The sequence below is a fragment of the Patiria miniata genome, unplaced genomic scaffold (genome assembly GCF_015706575.1).
Source record: "Patiria miniata isolate m_02_andy unplaced genomic scaffold, ASM1570657v1 HiC_scaffold_16, whole genome shotgun sequence".
NCBI classification, from domain to species: Eukaryota; Metazoa; Echinodermata; class Asteroidea; order Valvatida; family Asterinidae; genus Patiria; species Patiria miniata.
In genome coordinates this window covers 12,265,186-12,289,661 of record NW_024037054.1, presented here as the reverse complement: position 1 = coordinate 12,289,661, position 24,476 = coordinate 12,265,186, and the positions used below count along the sequence as shown (strand labels likewise).

General features: G+C 38.3%; 1 protein-coding gene across 1 annotated transcript; it reads left to right on the top strand.

The window, feature by feature from the left end:
• The first annotated feature begins 946 nt into the window (after positions 1-946).
• LOC119723035 (leishmanolysin-like peptidase) lies at positions 947-24,389 on the top strand. Its single transcript, XM_038193516.1, has 17 exons — positions 947-1,241; positions 5,411-5,548; positions 9,872-9,957; positions 10,984-11,101; positions 11,380-11,558; positions 12,324-12,429; positions 13,902-13,996; positions 14,528-14,645; positions 14,994-15,101; positions 16,073-16,260; positions 16,790-16,922; positions 17,714-17,803; positions 18,480-18,549; positions 18,988-19,118; positions 19,647-19,854; positions 20,389-20,538; positions 20,794-24,389. The coding sequence occupies exons 1-17, from the start codon at positions 1,149-1,151 to the stop codon at positions 20,898-20,900; spliced, it is 2,118 nt and encodes a 705-aa protein (XP_038049444.1). The 5' UTR covers positions 947-1,148; the 3' UTR covers positions 20,901-24,389.
• Positions 24,390-24,476: the final 87 nt, after the last annotated feature.

Here is a 24,476-nt window from a genome sequence, read left to right as displayed (position 1 = left end):
TTTTCACGTCACTTGTGGTTGTGTAAATCGTTACTTTATTTCACAAATCATCATAAGTCGGGAATACAAAAAGCTGAGATGCGGAGTAGGATTTTTTTTTAAATGGGGCTAGGGGCACCAGTATTTTATGGGGGGCAACAAAATGCCCTTAATATTCCCATAACAAAATTTTGCTCCCTCCCGCGTGCTTGGGGGAGGCGAGTGGGGGTTGGATGTTACAGTGGAGGGGTGGCCAATTTCATCTTGAACTAGACTTTTTTTTCACAAGACACCCAGCCTCCGTAAAATCAGAAAATTGGGGATGGGGGAAGGGGAGAAGGGGAGAAGGGGGAAGGGGGAAGGGAGGGAAGGGGGTGGGGCTGGACAACATCTTCCTATGGGGCGCTAATCAAAACCGACATCATGTTTAATGTCAGACAATAGGTGGCTCTATAGTAAATTTCCTATTGACATTAAAAAAAATACATGATAAACAGCCAATTGTGAATAACTTGAATACTTAGGGTTTTCGTTCAAATTAAACAGAAAACCGCACAAAGAATCACTTTTTGTTATAACGAGGTAAGCATGCTAACATAATTAAAGGAATAAGAGTTTCTCTGGTTCTCAAATTTTCAGTGGTGGGGGCGATGGGGTTTCTTTTTATTTTAAAGGGGGCCGTGCTCTAAAAAACAGCCACTCTCTCGCGCTGCATGCCCGGCCTCAAGTGGCAGGTGGCCCCTCCCCCCACCTCCGATTCGAATTGGGGTTTTCTCCATGGCAGGAGCAAACAGCGAGATTAATTTCCCAATTAAATGTTCCATGATCGAAAACGGTCATACAGCTGATCATGACTGAGCGCCTGATATCGATAGGGCGCGGCGCGTAAAACCCAATAAATATAACCCTCTGACCAACCGACGCCTCTGCATATGACGTTTTCTGTCAATAGATGGCAGTGTTTATTATCTTCAGAATTAGAAACTGCTGCTAGCTCAACAATGACATGAATGATACAGCAGGCAGTGTGGGCGACGCTTTGTTTTGTGACTGATTGTGTAAGCTTTTTTTCAATGGATGTGGTTATTCAGTGTAGTTTGATTACAAAATGACACCGAATTTGGAACGCTGACTGGTTTTTCAGAGGGGTTAGTCTTGGGTCCTTAAATATGGGTAAACTCCTTGTTCTTCTTTCAAATCTGTATGTCTTCGGTTTGGTTACTGCGAATGTCTGCGTCCACCGACCCCCAGCTCGCAATGAGGTAAGAATTAAGCGATCGTGTTGTATAGGGGCCTATAGGGATCCGTTTTGTTTCGATCAAATTATAATCAAGAATTTTTTACTACTAAGTAAAAACTGACATTGTCAACCTAAACTAAAGCAGACTTTTCTCAATGTAATGACACCTCTTTGGTAAGTTTTGAACAGTTTCTTGGGGTAGAAATTGTGATTTTCCTAAATGGTTCACGCCCCAATTTACGAGCCGGTTAGTGCCGGCCGTGCAGCAAGAATTGTGCGTTCACGGTACATGGTGCGGTGATATCCATTTTTATTTTCGTGTTGCATTTTACCCCCAATTTCCCTCAAAAATTCAAAAACTTGCCCTTTAATCTGTGACATAAAAAAAAATGTACACGTCGGGGGGGGGGGGGGGGCAGAATAGGAAGGCACATAAAATGACAGCATGCCAGAAAGAATAATTTCACTGGGAGTTTTAATAGTGCCATATGCTTTTCAACAAAAAATTGTCAGTTAATAGGGCCTACTTTTTGGATAGCTGCAAATGATTCGCTCCACCTTTAAATATTTTGTGATGTCGCTTCTTATTTTTTTGGCACACAACTTAATTTTGGAAACTAAATTATAGGCCTTTGTGGATTTGTTTACAAACATATTGTCAACAAATGTCAACAAACAGGATCAGCGTCATACTTTTAAATTGTGTGATACATTGGAAATAATCTTAGGCAGCCCACTGAGTATTGTTAACACCTTATTTTTGCTGATAAGTGCGTGAACAATTTTTTTACGCTTTGTTGACGCTTGTTTTTCACCAGCCATGTACTTTCAAAGTTACCATGGTTACTCAGTATTGCTGCCATCTTCATTTTTGAGTCCTGTGTTTTGTGGTCAATGTGTTTTTACCCCGTAAGTTGCCTCACAAATCAAAACTCTGCCATATTTCCACAAAATAAATCCTGCTGATATTCAACATGGTATCACTGCCACTAGTGCCAGCTGTATAGGTGAGTCCAAAAATACTAACATTTTGCCATGAGAATTAAATCTGCTTCTCATATAGGTCTACAGACAATTAAACACAATTAAGAGGTCTACATCTTCACCGCCACAATGAATTGGTATCTGAATTTGTAATGCTGTCGGCTGAAATCATAATTGCCTATATTATTAAACCAATCCTGTATTTTGTACAAATTTGTTCGCATGAACAGCATGGATGAAGGTTGTAGCCATTACTTCATTGAACTTCGGTGTATATGTAGGTGCCAGAAATATCATGCCGATTACACTTTGGACTTTTGACATGTTTGAATGGGTTCAAGTGAGTGGGAAAAAGTACATTGTACATGACCCATAGTGAACTACTTAATGTACATTTGTAAATACTTTTTGTTTGAACACGTACACAAGTCATACCTCTTGTAACAATGTAACTTACTGTCATGACTGTGGAATAAATCATAAACAACTATCCCTATAGCTGAGTCTTCTGGTCGCTCATGGACTACATAATTAGTTTTGATCCAAGCCCCATATCACAAATCACTCTGTGAACAAAGAAGCACGTATGAATGTCTATTGAAATACATGTAGGGTCTTTCACATAATTGTTCTTAGTAGTACACATAATATGCCAAAATGTGTTTCACACAAGGATACATCCATACTACACATTATATAATACAATCTATACGTTGGGCCAAAAAAAAATAAGTTGGTCTCTGGTCAGCGCGCGCATCGATTTTAATCATGCGCGTCAACTTTTTTTTTTTTCAAATTGTCGGCGGTAGCTACAGCAGCGCCCTCTATTGCCCCACCTCCTCAAATTTTTGTACCAAGGAATTGGGAAATTGCACCAAGGCAAATGATGGAGGGCACCAAGGCAAATTACGGAGGTCCCCAATGTACATGTATATGAGGACACAACAAAAGCAAAATAGTACCCACCTTGTCTGTACAATCCAAGCTTCAAAAAAAAAAAAAGGCCCCAAAAAAAAAAAACCATTGCATCGCCGCATCAATTCCGGAACTTTGTTCTGACCAGAGACCGAATATTTTTTTTCTTTGGCCTTACATGTACACATGTATGTATAATTTGCAGAATCCCTTCTCACCCCACCATTCCCCCATCAAACAAAAAGCCAAATGGACCATCTACGTACTCTCTTTCACATTAAACAGGAAGCAATCATTTTTAAGCATGTTAATTTAAATACAGTGCAAGTACATGTTCATGTGTGTTCTTGGAAAAAGTGGTGATCCACTTTTGAGGGTCGCATAGTGCAATGCAACCATTCATGATTCGAAACGGAGCCTGAGCAAGGGACGGGAATTGTAAATTTACAACACAGATAAATTTTACGAATTTTCATACGTTATTACGCTTTTCAACGAAAAAAAAATCTCTAATCTGGAATAAAAGAGTAATGAATCAGTCTTAATGGCTGTTTCAAACCTTGCAGAGTCATGACCGTGATGACGCACAGGTCCCGCAAAATCCAACCAATCAGAGCGTGAATTCATCAGAGTATCCCAGCGTCCTGTTTACTGGTGTGCTGACATTTTCTAGAAACTTTCTTGGCTTTTTTCTAAAACTGCTCCAAATTTTCATTTTTAGTTGTTCCGCATTTTCTTTGCAGTACATGTAGATTACACACAAGTGGGGTACAAGCCTGCCAGACTGATTCTCTTACCTTACAATTCCCCAAAGTCTATAAATTCTCCAAAGTCTATAAATTGCTCTGTTTCATCTTAAGTGGGTCATGGAACCAGACTACAAGTACAAGAATATTATTGGTTTTCTTAATTTTTCCAGCATCAACAAGCCAAAACATGTCAGTTGTTCAAACAATATTTGCTATAATATACTAATCCTCCTAATCCAATTTTTTCTGAAAATTGCAGCAAAAGCAAATGTTGTACATTCCCTTTATTTGAGAAGCACTGGCTAGGGCTCATTGGATAAGCTCATTGAGCTGAAAACTTGGAAGACATTTGTATTTAATTATATAGACTTCATTCATTGTACAGCCCCAACTTCAACAGAATGCATTTTCAATAAGACAAAGTTTACCTTTGAATGCAAAGTCTGTGTGATATCCTGTTTGTCAGTATGCGAAAACTATATGTTGCAAACAATTCATAATTTAAATGCAAATTTTGCCAGCACTTCACATAATTCTGAGCAGTGCGATGTTTAAATTTGTTGTGACCACCGTGGCATCAAAACATCTCAATTTTTCATCTCTCAATAAATCCTTGCCAGCTTGCTTTTGATTAATTGTGCTGGTTGCCAGCAAACGTGTGAATGTTTTTCATGCTTCTATAGCAGCTTGACAGTATCCAATGTGACATACTTATCCTTAACCTTCTCGCCTAACCATATTGGCTTTCCCCGCTCCTACTATTTTAATTAAGAAGTGATACACTGTACTATATTCTTGTGTTGTGCAGTGGGACACATGCACATCATAGGATCCCCTCCCATACGTTTATGTACAAAGAATGTACATTGTATGTAACAGTATGGGTCATCATATATCAGGTACATGTACGTACATAATGTAATTAATCATAAAGATGTGTGCATGTATGTACTTGCACATAGTACATACATGACGTACATGTAATCAAAAAACAAACCATAATAAAAAAAAAAAAATTAATTCTGCGTGTTTTTCTACATGTTGGTCGGTTAGGGGACTAGGGTACATGTAATAGGAAGCGCACAAAATGAAGGTACAGTATTCTTTTGTTGGCCTGACTTTGTGTGTACTAGGCATGTCCAACCCCAATAGTGGCAAGATGAGGGAGGGGGGGAGAACTAGCAGTGATACGATACATTGTAAAAAGCCTTCTCAAATCTCCATATACACACATTCAAAAAGGTGGTCTCTCTTGAATCTCATCCCTTCCTTCTCCAACTAAAGTTTCAAAGTTTTAAATCCATGATTATGAAATGTAGTTTTAAACTGTTGGAAAGAAAGATTTCATAATGGTTATTTATATTTTAGCATCTTGCTTTCTTATGCCTAAGTTGCACATATTATGGTAGGTTCCTGTAAAACAAATGAAATCTGATCATTCATTTCCTCATAAATGATCACAAATTTTCAAATTAATGAACAAATTTACGAAACCGCTTGTACATGTATACATCCATTAATGCCATGATGTTGTTTGTTACAGATAAAGCACGGTGTACATCTTGAGCAGGCACCTGGGGATAGACTAAAGCGAAGGAGCGCTTCACATCCGCTACGAATCCATGTGGAATACGAAGATGATGTCGACTCCTTACCCGCTGCGACTTCACTTCTCGTTAAGGTTTGCCATTCAGTAAATGTGTATCAATGTGTTTCTTTGGGCTCAATTGAAACACTATGGTACTATTAGTTATCGCACAAGCGCTAGTGGAACACGGAATAACGTAGTGCGTCAGTGCAAATGGGACACAGATGCACTACATTTTCCCTGTGACACGAGAATGAGTGAATAACTTATTTATCTTCAAGCAAACTTGAGGCACAGTAAAGATGGAACGAGCACGCTGTACACGAACTTGTCAACGGTTATCCTATTGCACGTGCGTGCAGCAGGAATAAAGGGATAGCGTGATAAAGGGAGTGCAATGTGGACCGTGGCATACGGGACGATGCCACAACTGTTGTTGCCATGGATCAACCATTTAGGATCGAGAATTAAATTTTGCTTGAAGATACATGTAAACTGTACACGGGGTTTAGTCTTTGAGGATTTTACTGAAGTCAAAGAGTTTAACTTCCTGAAAGAAACTGTCTTAAAAAAAAACAAGTACATTTGTGTACATATATATGTAATAACATCAACTTACAAGATACAACATCCTTCAGGAAATATGGTTTGCAATATACGTCACTGCTGCTGCCCCCCCCCCCCCCCCCCAGTCTATAGAATATCCTCTTGCACACGTGCCAAGAGTCTGTGATGCAATTGGCAATTAATTATGCAGAACAAGACTGCGTCTTGACGCCTTCTATCGGAAATTCCGTAACCATTATTTTATTTAACGTAACCTACAATTGTACATAACCGATGTAAACCTATATTTTTATTCTGCCACACATTTCAAAAACAAAATTAAAGAAAATTGTAAAAATCAATTTGACCCACAAGTTGGGTTATCATTACGCCAACATAACAACATTGTCAGTATACCTACCGGGGGTAGCTCTGAGATTTTTGTTTACAAACTTGTTTTAGAATAAGGCGAATTTGCATGAAATTTGGTTTAGGTACATTTAATCTAGTGTCAAGAACTTATGGAAGTTATTTGCTATATTTCTGCTACCAGTCAAGCCAAAATATTGCATGGTTTTGCACCTTAAAAACATGCCAATATTTTGGCACATGGAAGAAAACCTTTAAAAGCGTATATTTTGAGTTTCAAAACCTGTTAAGAATAACCTATATTGATGAAGAGGGTGACTGTGAGGCCCGACACAATTTTTTTTTCTCGGCCTAACAGATGCTTGTACCATTTTCACACCCTACAAATTTCATAACGTTCATTACATTGGGAGACGTTTTATATGTTGGTGGCAGCAAATATACAGGTCCTTTTCAATTGTTTATGTCATATTTAAGCCAAAGCACGCATGCTCAATATGACGCAAACAATGGAAAAAGGACCGGTATGTTTGCTGTCACCAACGCCTCAAAAGTTGCCCATTGTGCAATCTGTGCAAAGCCCATGTTCATCCCTAACATGCTACATGTCCATGCATTGACGCACAACATATTCTTCACCTTAGCATCGGGATTTGATTTTGATGTGATTCATACAAGACGAGCCGAAGCCCCAAAATAAATAAACCACTTCCAGTTGACATTATCTGTCAGGAAGGCGGCCCTCGTCAAAACAATTCAAGATTACTTCTTGACAACATATTGAGCGGTGATACTGATATTGTGAACCAAGACAGTGGTGAGCCAGTTCTACGCCTGTTGCAATTCCGACATGTTTTTGTGGTTGATTGGGTCTATTTTTAATAAGGGAAATTTTGAAATTTCTTTGTTTTTTTTGTTTTGGTGGGTTTTTTTTTGTGGTAAACTATTGTACAACCATGACAACTGTATGTTGTCATGTGACTTATTACAAAAAAAAGGTCATTTAGAAAAACACTTTCCTTTACTATTTTTGGTTTAGAGTATTCTTGTTTTTGTGTTTCTATTTCAGTCTTTTTCTTTTAATATTTGATCGACAAAACATGGCCCTTTGAATGAGTGTCAGTAGACAACTTGAGCTAATTCGTTATAAATTGGGGCATATACCTTCTGACCGTACAAAAAACACCACATTAATAACACATGAATAACAAGAAAAGAAAAGGGCAAACAGATACTCGAATCATACGCTTACAAAACTACTGACCGGAAAAACGAACAATTTCAAATGTCCCGCGCTGCGAATTTGTCGACCATCTCCCACAATGCACTGGGAAAATTGAACTCTCCGTGGCAAACTCTTGGTGGCGCACTGCATTGTGAATCGCCCGAATTGGCTTGTTGACAACAATGGTTGATGTTTAGTTCAGTAACCTTTTTGATACATATCCCTGTGGTTTTCTATACTAATTTTAATTAAGAGTTTTTTTGTTTTTTTTTGTTTTTATTTCACCCTTGTTATTTTTATATTTTGATTATGTGAAAGTTCAACGTTGAGGAATGAGTGAATTGAATTACTTTTTAGGTTTTAATTACCTTTTTTTAATGGGCTTGTTTGATGTTTGGATTGTTTCGTGTTCAATGACTTACACGGGTCAATAGTTGACTTCCTCATTTTTGTTATTTATATAAAGTTGTTTGTGTCGAGCTACATTTACTTACATAAGAAGTTACAGTTTTGTTTTTTCTGGTTCCTTCCTGTATGCATTCAAAATGTTTTTTCTGGTTCCTTCCTGTATGCATACAAAATGTTTGTTCTGGTTCCTTCCTGTATGCATACAAAATTTGCATTCATTTTGTAAGTTATTATTCAAGTATTCCTAGATAGGCCTACATACATTACCTGTATTTCCAACTACTGTCTACATAATGAAATTCCCAGGTGTTCATCAGCCATGCCCGCTATTATTGAACTGGTTCTCAATCATAACACAAACATGTACCTTTAAATGCTCAATCCATCAGTCTACCATGAAAAAAAATCATTGAGAGTTAAGTTTCATAATTTCTAAGTGCCTGAGACCAATATACTGCCGAGCATGGAAGCATACAATAAACAGTACCTGCATCAATACAAACATGTACCGTACACGTATGTAATGTACAACATATCGGTACGGTGCATTGTAATTGCTAAGTATCCAAGCTGCCTCTTATCCAACCCTACCCATCATTAGGGAGATGTATGGGTTGCCATAGCAACCAGCCACTTACTGATCCCCAATTACTGTATCCGTCACAATGCGGAGGTGGCCCTGGTGTGTTACAGATTATACGGCCCCAAGGAGGAAGAGAGGGCATACATTCAACTCTTTGAAATGAAAATTGTTTTCTTTCCATTCTGTATGTGAAAGTCTTTGACATGTATGGAATAAAAATTGTCTGTTGGGTATCATCCTGTTCCTCTACCTTGTGAGATAATTTAATGTTTCCATTCTGATTTTTGCAGAAAGTCATTGGAGTGTACATGTGTACATGATATCTGATGGATTAATATTTTCTGGCCTATCGTAATGCTCTAACTTTTTTCAAGCCTAATGTAATTTGTACAAGTACATGTACATGTGGGTGTATAGTGTGCTTTGTCCAGACATCCATTGCCTGACATGCCTGAAGGCTATAGACAACCCATGCGGAGAGTGGTTTATCGCTCTCAAGAAGTGTCTCATGCACACTGTGTGCAGTACTTGTATCTTTGACAGTGTTAAAGGTACATTTAAAATGTCCTTTGCAAGTCTCTGTCAAGGGATATAACATGTATAAGGACAAGACTTTCATACAAGTAAGCGTGTTTGTCTTCAGAACTTTTTCTCTTTTACATGCACATGTTCCTGCTGGTGTAGCATATGTACCTGAACATGCTTGAACATTGTAAATGTTGATCCCTAAAAAAATGTACTCGAAAAATGTACTTGAAGAACATGAACCGGTACATGACTTGCCACTATAGTCACTCATGATGTACATGTACATGTAGCATACAGGAGAACACTACATTGTAGCTTGTCACATGTGCATGGATGTCCATGTTTTTGCAACACATTCAATGAGCATGTACCATACATGCACATAAACATTTACATGTACATGTAGAGCCCTGTATAAATCAGAATACATGTACACGTACATGTACCTGTTAATAACATACATTGTATTTGATTTGAATGGCCTTAGCTTTGTACATAGTCCGAAGAGAACATACACTATGTACATGTATGTAATCTTTAGAGGCATTGTCCAAGTGTGTTCATGGAATTAGGATGGTCTTAGGTGTTCTAAACCATTAGCTTTATGAACGCTAGCATGAATTCGGTCAATGACTCCAAAAGGTTCAATAGTATGAAATAGACATTGACGTATACATTTAGTACAAAGTTACAAAATAAAAAATTAGATGATCTAAATTTAATTGTGTTTTTCCAATTTGTTGGTTTTTTTCTACAGAATGATCTTTTACCTAAAGCTGTCCGTTCCATTTCCCGTATGCTGAATGTCAGGTCAACTTCAACAGGTCCCATCAGGTTAAACAGGTGAGGCTAGACTTGCTCCAGTCTTTCGTCCTGATGCCCTTCAAAAAAACATAAAATGAAAGGCATATCAGATCATTTACTTTTCATGCATTTTGTTTGTTTCCAAAAATAACACAACTCAAAATCCAAAACAGAATGTTCAATACTTTGAAGTTTCAGCTCAGTGGATATTACATTTTTCGAGAAAACGGTGAAAAACAGTGCACAACCTTTGGATCACGAAACACGATTTGTTAACAGCACTCTTTATTTCCAAAAACCAGTCAATTGACTGATTGTTGGAAATCACCTATATTTCTTGATTTCTTCTAAATGACAGTATAAGCCACACAGAATAATTTTTTTACGGGATGTTCAGTACGTGTATGATCTTTAATCCAAGTAAGCTTTTTGTATGGTAATTCAGTGGGTTACTTTCGGGATCAATGCAAATGATACTACGTGCCTTTAGATAGAAAATGTACTTAAAACATTTGCAGAAATCAAAATTGTGAAAATGCTACAAATTGTTTTGAAACAGTGATGAATAATAATAATAATAATAGTAACGGAAATTTATACCGCGCCATTATCCGCCATAAATGACGCTCATGGCGCAAACAAAAATTATATCAAATCAGAAATAACAAAACAATTAAATTTAACTAAACAAGAATATTCTGAGTGGTCTGAAACAAATAGGTCTTTAGGGCAACTTTAAATTCAGAAAGCGATGAGATATTGCGAATGGCGAGGGGTAGTTTGTTCCAAAGATGAGGACCTGCGTGAGAAAATGATCGATCACCCCAAGATGCGAAGATTTTGGAGTATTTTCCCGTTTCAGTAATTGATCAAGACCTGGCACCAAAAAAAGTCTGTCTGGGAGACCCAGTCCTTAATACACATCTCTTTCTTTTGGTGATGTTATCGGCAGAATGTAGCTTTCATGCCCTGATGTACAAAATTCGTTGTGTTTTTGTCTTCACCATGATTACGGTATGGTGAGGAAGTTATGTCAACTTTTTTCCCTCCTGTTTCCAATGGCAGAGCGTGTGCCTTTTCTCATTACTACACATTGGCTAACGACACCCATGAATACTGCTCGGGATCATGCAACAGCATCACACGGTGCGGACCGGTCACCATTCCTGACAAACATCTACATGTAAGTTGGATTTCTTTTGTAAATTACTGTAAAGGAAGGTTTAAGAGAGGTATGAAAAGATGCGGAATGCAGTACCTGTACCATGTATTTCAACATTTGTTCATGTAACATTTTACAAATGTAAATTACATTTAAATTACAACGTTTATAGACTATTAAATTCCATTCCCATAAGAGTTCAGTGGCAGACTCTGTATCTAAGAGACTTAAGCATTGTTCAAATTTAATTCATTTTGAACCTTTATTTAATTGACTTTAGCACTTTGTTCCCTGTTTAGGCTTGTTACACCTGTGATGAAACGCAGAGCAATTGCCACAAGAGCGGAGGCGAGACTGGGCCGGGTGTGGCTGACACAGATTTCATCCTGTACGTGACCGCTGAGAACACCTCCGATTGTCGGATTGCAGACACCACGGCCCACGCGTCATTCTGTCAGTTGGAGGCCAGCCAAGATAGGTTGGTACTTGTGTTTGTATCTCAGAGTTGAAATCAAGTCAGTTGTAATAAGTTCATCACAAGTCATATCGAAAGTAAGGGGGGATGAACCTTTGGCAATTGGAGGCCAGCCAAGATAGGTTGGTACTTGTGTTTGTATCTCAGAGTTGAAATCAAGTCAGTTGTAATAAGTTCATCACAAGTCATATCGAAAGTAAGGGGGATGAACCTTTGGCAATTGGAGGCCAGCCAAGATAGGTTGGTACTTGTGTTTGTATCTCAGAGTTGAAATCAAGTCAGTTGTAATAAGTTCATCACAAGTCATATCGAAAGTAACGGGGGATGAACCTTTGGCAATTCGTTTGAATTACTAATACATGACTTGAGACTGAATGACTTGTGATTGACTTGTGATTGACTTGGGATGACTTATGATGACTTGGGATGAAATGCGGCAGCCTGATCCCAAATTGGCTGGACGTATAAATCAACATATACTTTTCCACAAAACTCCCAAGAATGGTCAGTCGCAAGTCAATCACAAGTCAACTTGTGATTGACTTGTTATGACTTTTGAGGAATTGTGATAACATGATGACTTGTTTGTCATTGTGTCCTGTCCCACAAAACCTTACAGAATGACAAAAATAACTCTGATTCCCATTGTGTTTCAGTATGCATATTAACCTTAGCCACTGGAAATCCACAAAAAAAAAACAACTCTTGATCCTATCCAATCAATTGTCTGTGGTTGGAATAGAATTGTTTCATTTGTTTTCTTTGTAGACCAATTGCTGGTTACATCAACTTGTGTCCTCAAGCGTTAACCAGTGACCCTGTCCAGAACACCATGCAACTTACTACAGTACAGCATGAGATTATCCACTCACTGGTAAGAATCCTATTAAATCACAAGGGTTTTGTCTACAGTGTTAGTAATAGTCCAGCGGATATGTGACAAAATATCGATGAATTGTGCACTTTTGCATAAAAGCGTGAAACTTTGCACAGATGTTCATATTCATGCTAGAAAATGTTTTAGATGTGGAGCCATCGCAAATTTACTTTTTTAGGGGCGTGGCATCCATTTAAAAAAAGGGGGCGGGACTTGTCGTGCCCGCAGTGAAAACGGTTGTTCCCAGTTGTCACAAAAGCAGGAAACTTCACAAAGACATAATTATATAGATTATAAGTGTTTTCCAGATTCGGAGCCACCACAAAAGTACCTTTTTGGGGGCGTGGCAGCCATTTAAAAAAAGGAGGGGTGTAATTATTATGCGCACCTTAGAAAAATATTGTGCCCATATTTCATGAACGAATCAAACATCCCCCAGACGTTTATGTTCATTAGAAAAAAAATTCCAGATGTAGAGCCATCTCGAACACACCCTTTTAGGGCGTGGCAACCATATCAGGAAAAAAGGGGGGCGGGGTTTTCATTATGTCCACCATGGAAATATTGTTCCCACATTCACAGAGAAATGGAACTTTCCACAGACATTGGCATTCATGAGAAAAAATTCAAGATGTGGAGCCATCGCAAATACACCCTTTTAGGGGCGTGGCAGCCATATTGAAAAAAAAGGGGCGGGGTTCTCATTATGCCCACCATGGAAAAAACGTGCCCACATCTCATAAACGAATGAAGCTAATTCCTACAGACATTAATATTCACCAGAAAACAAATTGAGATGTGGAGCCATCGCAAACACACCCTTTTAGGGGCGTGGCAGCCATAGTAATATGGGGGGGGTAGTCATGATGCCCCTATAAAAAAGTTGTGCCTACCTTTCATAAACGGATTAAACTCCACACAGACAATATATTTAGAATCTTACTTTTTTCGAATGTGAAGCCATCACAAACCTATCCTTTTAGAGCCGCGGCATCCATTTTCAAAATGGGGGGTACTCAATATGCCCACCGAGAAAAATTTTGACCGCTTTTTATATAATAAAATCTACCTCAGATAGTTCTGAGCTTATGAACTTTTTTTAAAGTTTAATTGTTTGACAATTTATAAATAAAATATTATCTACAAAAACTTTGCACCTACAAAAAGTTTGCTCCCTGATCCAATGGCTGAGTTTCAGTATCAATGGTTAGTGCATGGTACATGGTGTCGACATAAACCGATACCGATTGATTTGAACACGTACGGTACTGGTTTCAAATGGACAATGTGAACTGATGATGTTGATCTTGATACTTGTTTGCAAAACCATAAAACACGACCACTATTGTGCTTTCAGTTTCAATTTTGGAATGAAACCTCTGGTTTTTCCTGCCCAAAAGTGTACATCTGTGCATTTGTTTTAAAGCTTTTCTCATTTGGTGTATCTTTTGTCTTCTCTTTTGTCTCAGGGTTTCACTGCTGCCCTGTATGCTTTCTACCGAGATAGTAACGGTAATCCCTTCACCCCTAGAGATGCATCAGGTCTGCCACCTTTCAATGAAAGGTAAAGTTGTGGCCTCAGCAACGTTGTAAAACTAGATTATACCTAGAATCACAGGTTTGTCATTACAACATAAACATACATATATTAGCACAGAGTGTTTATACAACATTTTGTAGTGAAGAGCCATTATCTCTCTTAGTGATCCCTGATTTTCCCATTTCCCGGGTTTGCAGCTCATTGCTGGTATCATGCATTTTTGGGGATTGATCCTTGGCCACACAGCACATACGGGTTTATGGCTTCTGACTAGCACCCATGAACAAAGACATTGACAAAATGGGAGGAACACACACAGAGCTCACAGTAGAAGAGTTGATAGTAAGTTGGTACAAATCTCCAGTGGTTACAGGTTCAAACCCACTCAACTTAATTGATAAAATATTACAACAGATAGATCTTGACTTGTTTTGGGATGGAAGGGTCTGGACTATATGTCCTGTGATTGGATGTCTCCCTTCCCCTTCTATGTACATGTGAGTACCCCCTATAATACAATATCTAAGTCCATACTATCTGCATGTTTCTTATCAGTCTTGGGTTGTACCAGTGGAGCGATCGGGTGATCAAGCCCATCAAACGGAGGGACTGGGCTGTGCGAGGAGGAAGCATCACACACACAGTCAACATAATGGTCACACCAAGTGTTGCTGTAAGTTGAAAATGTATCATCAAATAATTGCAATGGAATTACATGTAGTGTTAGATGTATTTTGTTGTTATTTTTCAGAGAGATTGTTTTCAAACAGGATGTCTTCGAAAATGTTTCTTCAACTAGTTTCAGTACTCAATGCAGCTCACAAAATTGAAATCAGAAACAAATGTTTTGAGGACATGTAGGGGAATATTATGAATTTCCTCCCAACGACACTTTGTCAGTTTTGTTTTTAGACAAAAAATCTTTCATTAAATTCAGACGTAGAATATAACTTATGAGTAAACTAAGATTCTCATATTGTTACCTCAATTAAAAAAAAAAAAATTTCTATTTTTTGTACAGAGGGAAGCAAGAGAGCATTTTGGCTGTTCCTTATTAGAGGGAATGGAGCTGGAAAACAACGGAGGCCACGGGACCAAATTAACGCATTTTGAAAAAAGACTTTTAGAGGTAGGGTTTTTTTATTTACGAATGTAAAACTTGCAAATTTTATGCCAACAGAGCATTAAATCCGTTTAGTCTGAAATTCATAAGCAATGGCATGTAATTCACTGTCACAGACAGGGATGTAGTCAAGTCCATCACAAGGCCATCCCAAGTCATGTATCAAGTAAATCACAAGTCCAGTCAAACGTAACAGTGGATGAACAATAACACAGGAATGCCTTTGTCAAAGCTCATTTGAATAGCTTGCGAGTTGAATTGGGACTGGAGGACTTGTGATGGACTTGCAGGGACTTGCGATGGACTTGACTACATCCCTTTAAGCTTGGTCGCTGATGGAAGAATTTATCTTGAAATTTGATGATTTCATAAAATCCTCCGCAAATGTGCTGATTTTTGCGAGTTTTTGCTGTAAATGCTTAATTTTAGCACAGTTTTTCTGATCGATCACTACGTTGCTAAACAGTAATCCTAAAGCATCCTGAGCAAACATAATTAATGCAACAGATGTATAAGGCTGATGGTCCTTGTTACATTGGGCCACAAACATACAGTGCAAAAAAACTGACAATGGATGCTAGTCTTGTTGAACAATGCCACAGTTGTATCCCGCTGCAGTTGGCAACAACACACGCAGGAGTTTTGCCTTGGGAATTTTGCCCTGTGGGATTTTGTCACATTGGGCAGGCTTCTCACTTTTAACCGTGATGCATGTTGTTGAGTCGGGCAGGCTTTCCAGACAGAATATCCTGGAAGGTACACGCACATGGTTGGTCTACTCTTAAGGAGTAATGGAAAAACTCATGGAGCCAGCCACTGACTAGAATATCCATCATGGAGTGGTAATTTTACACAATAGCTGGCACATTGCTTCCGTCATGACTGGGGGCCTTCATGAGTGCTCAGTGATCACATGAAATAGATTGGTTCATTGGGCCTTGATACGGGAGGTACATCTATCCCCTTATCACCAACAGAATGAAGCAATGACTGGAACTCACACCCATGAGCGAGTCTTTTCTCGGCTCACATTAGCAGTCTTGGAAGACACGGGTTGGTATCAGCCCAACTATGACAGGGCTGATCCGTTAGATTGGGGTAAAGGGCTCGGATGCGACTTCGCTACAAAGAGCTGTAAATATTGGATGGATACCAAACGCAACTCGTAAGTCTGAATCAGATCATTTTGTTTTTGTACCCTAACTTTCTCGGATTCTCTGAGAAAGTTTTTGGAGGATTTTGGAGGATTTTGAAGGATAGTGGGCTCTCACGATCCAACGTGACCCTCCATTGTAGTAGGCAAAGATCGTATATGACACTGTGAAGTGGGTAGTAGGCAAAACAACTAGGGAGTTATCATTTTTATAAACAGTGAATGGCACTCAGCTGGGTTTCTAAGGGTTAATGTAGATATTAATGCAAAGCAGATTTGATGTTGAAAATATGCCATCAGTTTTTTACAGCGCTGAAATGTATAAAACTTTGTGAATCTTTAGCAGTGAAACTTGTTTGGATGTCACAAATTTGAATTTGGTCCTGGAATGAACTGGCCGTAATAAGTGGTATGTTTAGAGATGAAATTATTCTAAATCCAGAAAATGTTTTAAAGAGAAGGTGTGAGATCCATTCTCTTGTATTGGATTTTATGTCCCTAAAGATAATGTCCTAAATTGTTTAATGCTTTTTTCTTTCAGTCAGGAAAGTTTGTCGCCTTTCTGTGACGTGATTCGGGCAGAGCCCTTCACGCTAACCTGCAGTGTGGGACGGGCCTCCGTAGCCCTGTGTAATCTTCATCAGTATGACAGAGATTTGGAGCCACAATATCAGGTATGTCAACACAGGACAGTGAGGGAGTGTGGCGAAGTGGGTGGGGTTCATGTCTAATGATCAGAAGTTCAGGGATTCGAATACAGCTGCTGACCATATGTTGTGTCCTTGGGTAAACCACTTCACCCCCACATGCCTCTCTCCACCCAGGAGTAAAACGGGGTACTTGCATTAGCTGGGGAGGAACCTGCAATGGACTGGCATGCCATCCAGGGGAATAGAAGTAATCTCGGTTGTTTCATGCCAAGGAAACTGGAGATAAGCGCCAGCCTGATGGGCCATATAGGCTCATGACAGACTTGACTTTATTACACAGGACGCTGAGATAAACAAATGGAACAATCCATTAAGTCTCGCGCTGAGATGTTCTGACCAATCAAAGCCATGAAATGAGTGCACTCACGTATGACAGACGTGGCGGGAGCATGCAGATCGGATTGGTCTATTGATTTTTTTTTTTTTCCTTGCCAATCTGTCAATCAAAAAAAATTTCAGGTCTCTTATGAATATTTTTCTGATTTTTTTTTCTGAAACTTCTAAACCTTGATTTTGTTTCATTGTTTGATTTTACGCATATAATTTTCTTGAGTGCCAAGTATTGAACTGTGCATGCTGCGTTTACATACATTGTCATTTTATTGATAGACAGATTTCCCTTTTGTACCCTTTTGGACCGTTTGTGTTATCCTTTAAAAAAGAATTGCACAGATTCCTTTTGAGAGTTGTAGAAAGGTACGTAATTATTGATCGACTGACCTTATACCAATCTCATTTTTCTTTATTTCCTACAGTATTTTGATTCATTACCCAGCGTTAGCAGTGAAGATTTAGGGAGGTACGGGGGGACCTCAGAGCTTGCAGATTACTGCCCATTCCAACAGGTGATTCATTGAACCTCTGCTTGTTGCTGGAAATGTCATCAAGTATAAAACCCATTTCAAACTGGTGTTCCAAAGTTTCACCGACCCAAATGTTCTTGAAGATTTTGAATATAGTACATGAAGAGTTCAATGTTGGAAACAGTTTAGAAGTGAATTTGTTAAAATGTGGATCGTTGCAGACATTCAGAACGACTCCAAAGTCTAGTCAATTGAAAGTTAATACATAAGCATTGCTTGTCTGAAACCAAATCTATTTTGATTGAATTGAGTCACTTGTAATTCTACTTGGTATGACATTCCATGAAAATGCTGCTTTCCGTACAAATAACCTGTATACATTATAGTTCATCTTGTTTGTAGTGTTTAAGGTGGCTTTGTAAAAAGGTGAAACCAGGCTTTGACCGAAGTGATAGTGGTTTGTCCAAGCCGTAGTTAAATGCGTGAATAAAAATAAATTAATTAAAGAATAAATATGCATTGCGTAAAATATACGGTGTAATAGAATACAAACCTAAATATATAGTCACTCAAGGTGTAAAATATGGTGTGAAAAACACTGTTCTTTAAATTTTAGATTCTTCTTGCTTTATATATCAATGAGTCTTGTGAAAGAATTTATTCAGCAGAAAGGCGACTCACATCTATTGTTTTCTTTGTTTTGTCCTAACTTTAACAGCAATTTAATTACAAAGAGCCTGATGGTGCTAAGAAGTCCACGACATGTGGAATATCATATAACATGCCAAGTAAGTACTGGAAACACTCGAGGGATGTTGAAGATTTCTTACTGTGGGTAAACTGCATATCATTCGTATAGGCTTAAGAATTAGAAATATTTATTTGTATGCTTTTGCCAGTGGCCTTTAGCAAATAAATATGTCAAGTAATTATGTCCTAGCAATGCTGTGATACTAATTTTTAAATGCTGTGGTTCGGCTGAAGTTTCCAAATTTTCTTTGTTGACCAAGTCATTGCGATAAAATCATTGACTGACTGATAATGTCACTGAGTATTAGTAATGTCCTAAAATATCATGCTGAAACTGTTTCACTTCGACTAACCAACTGAAGCGGTCCAGCTGACACTGATCAACTGACCAGCTGCCAAACGTTCAGGCACAGCTCGTGTATGCAAGTACAGTATTGTCTCTATTATCTATGCTTATTTCTGTGCTTTTCAAACAGGTGGTACTGAGAATGTAGCCGCTGAGTATTACGGCATGGGATCAGTGTGCGTTGAACATGCCGACTCGTGGAGGCAAGCTCAGTGCAGTCAATATCAGGCACAGCAGACATGGGGAGCAGGTTGCTATCAGGTGGGTATCAATAGATGTTGGTAGGGGTTTGCTTCATGGTAGGGGAGGGGGAGGGGCTAGAGGGAGGAAAGGGGAGGGGCTTATGGTATGTGTTGAATATGCCGATTCCTGGAGGCAAGCTCAGTGCAGTTAGTATCAGGCACAGCAGACATGGGGAGCAGGTTGCCATTGGGTGGGTGTCAATAGACTTGGGAGGGGTTAGCTTCATTAGGGGAAGGACGGCAGGGAGGGAGGGGGACAATTGTGGTAAGTTCACTGCAATCAGTACCAGGCACAACAGACATAGGGAGCAGGGTGCTATCATGGTGCTATCAATATACACAAGCAAGGGTTAGCTTGATGGGGGGGGGGGGCAAGGTCAGGGGCTTTGGAAGGAGATGGAAGGAAGATTTGGTCGGACCTTCTCGAACAAGTATCTTCTTAAGGAATACAGTGTTAGACTCTGAGCCGCCATTTCACACTTCAAGTCCTGGCCAGCATTTTTTTCTCAAAAATATGACTGATTATGTGAAATACCTTTCTGATCAGTATTCCTGTGGCAGTGACGGACTGAAGATCACTGTGGAAGGAGTCAACCACCTGTGCTCCTGGAAGGGTCAGCAGATTGAGATCAGCGTGACAACCAGCGCGTACCTCCACACAGGGACCATCATCTGCCCTTCCTGCCAGGAGTTGTGCGGGACCTCCTGCCCACCGGAACAGAAGCCTGGTGTCACGGTGGAGCTGACAGTCAGAGGTACAGGGTTTCTAGCCACTCTAGAAATGAGGGAAAACCTTGAAAATGAGTTCCAAATTTTCCAGTCACAGAGAGATATGCCAGTTGGGCATATGTGCGTCTTGTGCCACGTGTCCAAGTTGTGTCCATTGACTGACTGAAAAAATAGCGATAAGGGGAGAAGGAAGTCAATTGCTTGTCAGCAAGCTGCCTGTGTATTATCAGTATCTTAGTTGCTTTGCTGCAACCACCTCTTGACTTCCCAGCAACCTTGTTAAAGCGAAAATATTTCTCTTGGAATTTTGGAAATTTCTCAGGGAAATATAAGGGAAAACTCAGGGAATTTTGTTTTCATAATGTGCTGCGAACCTTGAGGTAAATAAAGGGAACGTTGGTCCAGAATGGAATTTAGTAAACTGGCCAAACTCTTTCTTTTTTGTTTTGCTAGTAAAAGTTGACCATCATAAAATCAGCCGACGCATCGAGAGTGGTCATTTCCCACTAATTTCCCCTCAAATACTGTTGTTTTTATTGTGATATCTATTAAACCTACAGAGCCTGGTGACGAGGGTGAATGCCCCCGCCTAGCGTACGACACCGTCGGTGCCTGTGTGAATGAATGCAGCAACTGCAGAAGTGAAGAGAAATGCTGCAGTAATGGCTGTGGACGCACATGCCAGAAAACTGTAGTCAAAAAATCTACGTGTGAGTATTGTTTAAGTTTAATGCATCCCAGAACAAAACAGACGTACGTGTAACTGGCATGTTTGGAAGACAGTCAATATCTTGTGTGGATAGCACCGTTTGTACAGATAAAAATGCAGTCTTTCAGAAGATTCGATCAAGCTTGTTCGAGTAGGGATAAATGTAATGTTTTGTCTACAAAAACCTCTTTCCAGGTTTCAGTTTTCATTTTGTTTATTATTCGTTCCATTTTTGTATTTTGTTTTCCATCTGCAGACGAGCCATGCCCAAGCCAGGCCCCCGACGCTGTCAGGTCAAAGGTCACGATACTCACCAGTTTAATTTCATTGTCTTTCGTTGCTATTTTGACAAAATTCTCCTGATAGTATATTTAGTTCAACATTAAATTAACTTTGTATTTGATTTTCTTGTCTAGGTAGACTCAAGGAATTTTGGTCATTTAAAAGTTCATTCCATCGAAAGCCTTTTTTTTGTCTCTATACTCTTTAAATACTTGCCCACAGTAAATTTAATTCAGGCTCTTTACCACAATAATTGCCATAATTGTTTGCATAACATTTAAACTCTGAAGCACTATGCTTCAGACATTTCATTCTTGTCAAAATAATGTTGTGCTTGTAGCATTTATATCCATTGCAAAGTTTTGGTTACGCTTTGTGACTATCATCCATTATTTTCTTTCTGTGTTATGCCTTTTCTCTCTTGGTCTACTAAAAATGTAGAATTTCAAAATTATATTTACTTCTCACATTCTCTTTGTCAGAATTTCTTGATGTTGTTAGACTTTTCACTTTAACTCAGGGTTCTCACTTTACTTATTAAACTGCCATTAAACAAAAAATGTATACGGGCCGATGCGTGTGCCTTGCAATGCATGATGGGAAGTGGCGTACGTATATTTGGGAATGTACACGAGATGTTTTGAGGGAAAACAAAAATGGAAAGTCTGAAATCCTGTCCATTTTTTAAACTGTGAACAGACTGGTTCGTTTAAATACAATGTAGATCGACATCAATCCCAGAATGCAGTGCTGTGCCTAGGGAAATTCTCATTGGCTCTGCTTTCCAATATCTCTATCATATGAGATGCTTTTAGCACTTGTACAAAGATGAACAAAATCTTATACTTTTTATTTAAGAATAAAATCCACAACTGCACTTTTATAGGATAGAAATCGTACTTTTCACAGCATACTTGTAACTTGATGGAGTAAAACTCTGTAATTGTAACATCAAGTTTGGAATTTGGAAGACATTACATCTGTTAAAATTGCCCCATATTCATGTGGAATATGTCAAAGGTTATATGTCAGACATTCCACAGGCCCGGCCATACAGTATTTGCAAATCCTCCAATCAGAGAGCAGATCATATATGTTTGACAACACAATGCTTGAATCACAATGTGTAGACTTATATCAGGTTTTAAGAGGACTGTTTTTGAAGGTTTTGTATGTAAAATATAGAGATGAAAACAAATTTTTTGGACATCAAAATTGGAAACAAAGTTGTTTCTGGAACAGCCATGCCAGCCCTTTTCGCAAATATAAAAAAAAATACTGGGGGGTTTTGCCATTTTATGCAGGTTAAATACATGGATGTTAAGATTTCACTGTCAGTGGAGAGAACATAGAAAGATTGGAAATTACTTTGTGAACTGGAAAGCATAAAAAAAACTGTGACCTTTTTTGGACATTGAAATTCCAGAGGGGGAGTGCACCATCTGGCAGACGGTGGCACTACAGCACAAACTTGTACATATACATTTATGTATATAATTGCATTTTACAACCATTCCTGGCTGTTTTTGTAATCGGCCACTGTTAAGTTTTATAGAAATTTCAAAATGGCTTGCACGCTTTTCTTTTCTTCATTTGCCTCTTTTCAATATAAGAATTTACTTTGGTAGGATATTGTTGACAAAAGGATATCATTATTGGCGGGGAAATGGGAAGGGGGTAGGCGTGGGGGGTTGGGGGTGATCTTATGGGGCATTCCCCGGGTCCAAAGTTGACAAAAAAAGAGAGGAGATACATTATCCTCTGTATAGCCCTTGGAGTTAGGGTGTGAAGGCCGGTTAATATACTTCACCCGAAAGCAAAGGGAAAGGGGATATTATGTCCTTAACAATTATACATTCATGGTAACGTTTGCTGTTTATACCCTAACAATTTACCTTGCACATCTTTGACATATTAGACATGTAATTAGCCTTTAGCAGTTTCAAGGATTTGATTTCTTGAGTAGGTTTCTAGTGTGATTGCAATTTCATACACACACAAAAACATAGATCTGTTGCCAGAAAGTCAACCTCCTTTCCTTCAAAAGTACATTTGCTCTGGGCGCATGCTTAGTTTTATACTGTGTCAGTAGATTACACATTTTATATTCTAATTTTACCACCGAAACAATTTCTTACATTTGTATAAGATCATGATACGTGTAGCTAACTCCCTAGAGGTTGTGCAAAATCGTATTAAAATTGGAGGATTCAGGACTGTTAGGGTTTTAACCTGAAAACATTAGTAGATGTCACTTGTTTATACTGACGTTCACACTTGTTGGTATTTGAATTTGTGTTGACAGACCTCTTGCACTCTTTTCTGCTTCTCTGTATTACTAACATTTACACACACAAAATCATTTATCAATCACTTTTCGCCATTATACCTACGAAGCAGTGTTGTAATGTTTATTCATATTGTGCAATTGAATGTGAATATTTATTTATATCACTTTAAAAGTTGTAAAATTTGAAAGATATTACATTTTTACAAATCTGTCGATTTCAGACCAACGTTGTTTGCCCATGTTGATCATGTTCTTATAAAAAAAATAATGATGATTCAATATCCCGATTACCTCTGAATTTTGAGGTTAACAACTGTTAATGAATCACACCCCAAAGATGCAAAAGGATTGAGATCGTGGCTAAAGCACATTTTTTTTTTAAACCAATATTGAAATAAGGTGTGTAACTAAAAAAGAATAAAACATGCTGTAATTTATGTCTTCTGCTACAAACCTTACATAATTTGAATGAATGATGAAGCTTGTTGCTTTTTTTTGTTTTTTCAACAGTTTATTGTAGAAACCAAATATTTTGGAGTGTTTGTTAGTCACTGTTGCACTATCAAGTATCAGATATATATATACATGTATAAGGAAGCCCGTAAGTGCCATTGAAATATATAAATGACAAAACCACAACAGACACACTGTTATGGTCAATCTGTTTAAATAGAGTACAATTGCCTACTTGCAGTGTATTTTTATTGGTACTAATAGGCTTTCTTAAATATCAGTAATTTTTGACATTAAAGAATGAATGCATATACATGTTCATGCTCTTTACTTTCTTGGTTTTTGGTGTATTAATATGATAAAATTTAATTTTAGCATGTGATTTTTATTCATTAATAAAAATAATAACTTTCAAAAGGGATAGCAGTGAATATTAAATTTTTAACTGAAAATGGCCTGTCAATTTTAAGCATTAATGTGATTTGTGTTTTTTAATATAGCGAAACCCATGATAAATAATTTTACTTGACGAAGCTCATTAAACAGCATTTGATCAAGTTTTCCCTAAAGAGTTCCCACCTGGAATGTATGTACACAGGTGCTTTTCCTTGTGAAACTTTTTCAAGAGCAATTGTGGTAGGAACCGATTGTACATTTTCACTTGTAGATCATGTTTTTTAAAGAAATGTACAAAGAAAACAGATAGCATGTATATACTTCAATCCTCAAAATTAATGTTTGTATAAAACACTGTACATGTATGTTGCAATATGAAGTCATCACAGCGCAATTGAACATTTGAATGTTAATAAAATACATGTATTTGATAATTTGTTTTCCTATTTACAATAATTTGGCGCAGAAACGGCCTCCTACATGTAGTTGGGTCTGAATGCAGTTCTTTTTGTGGGGCG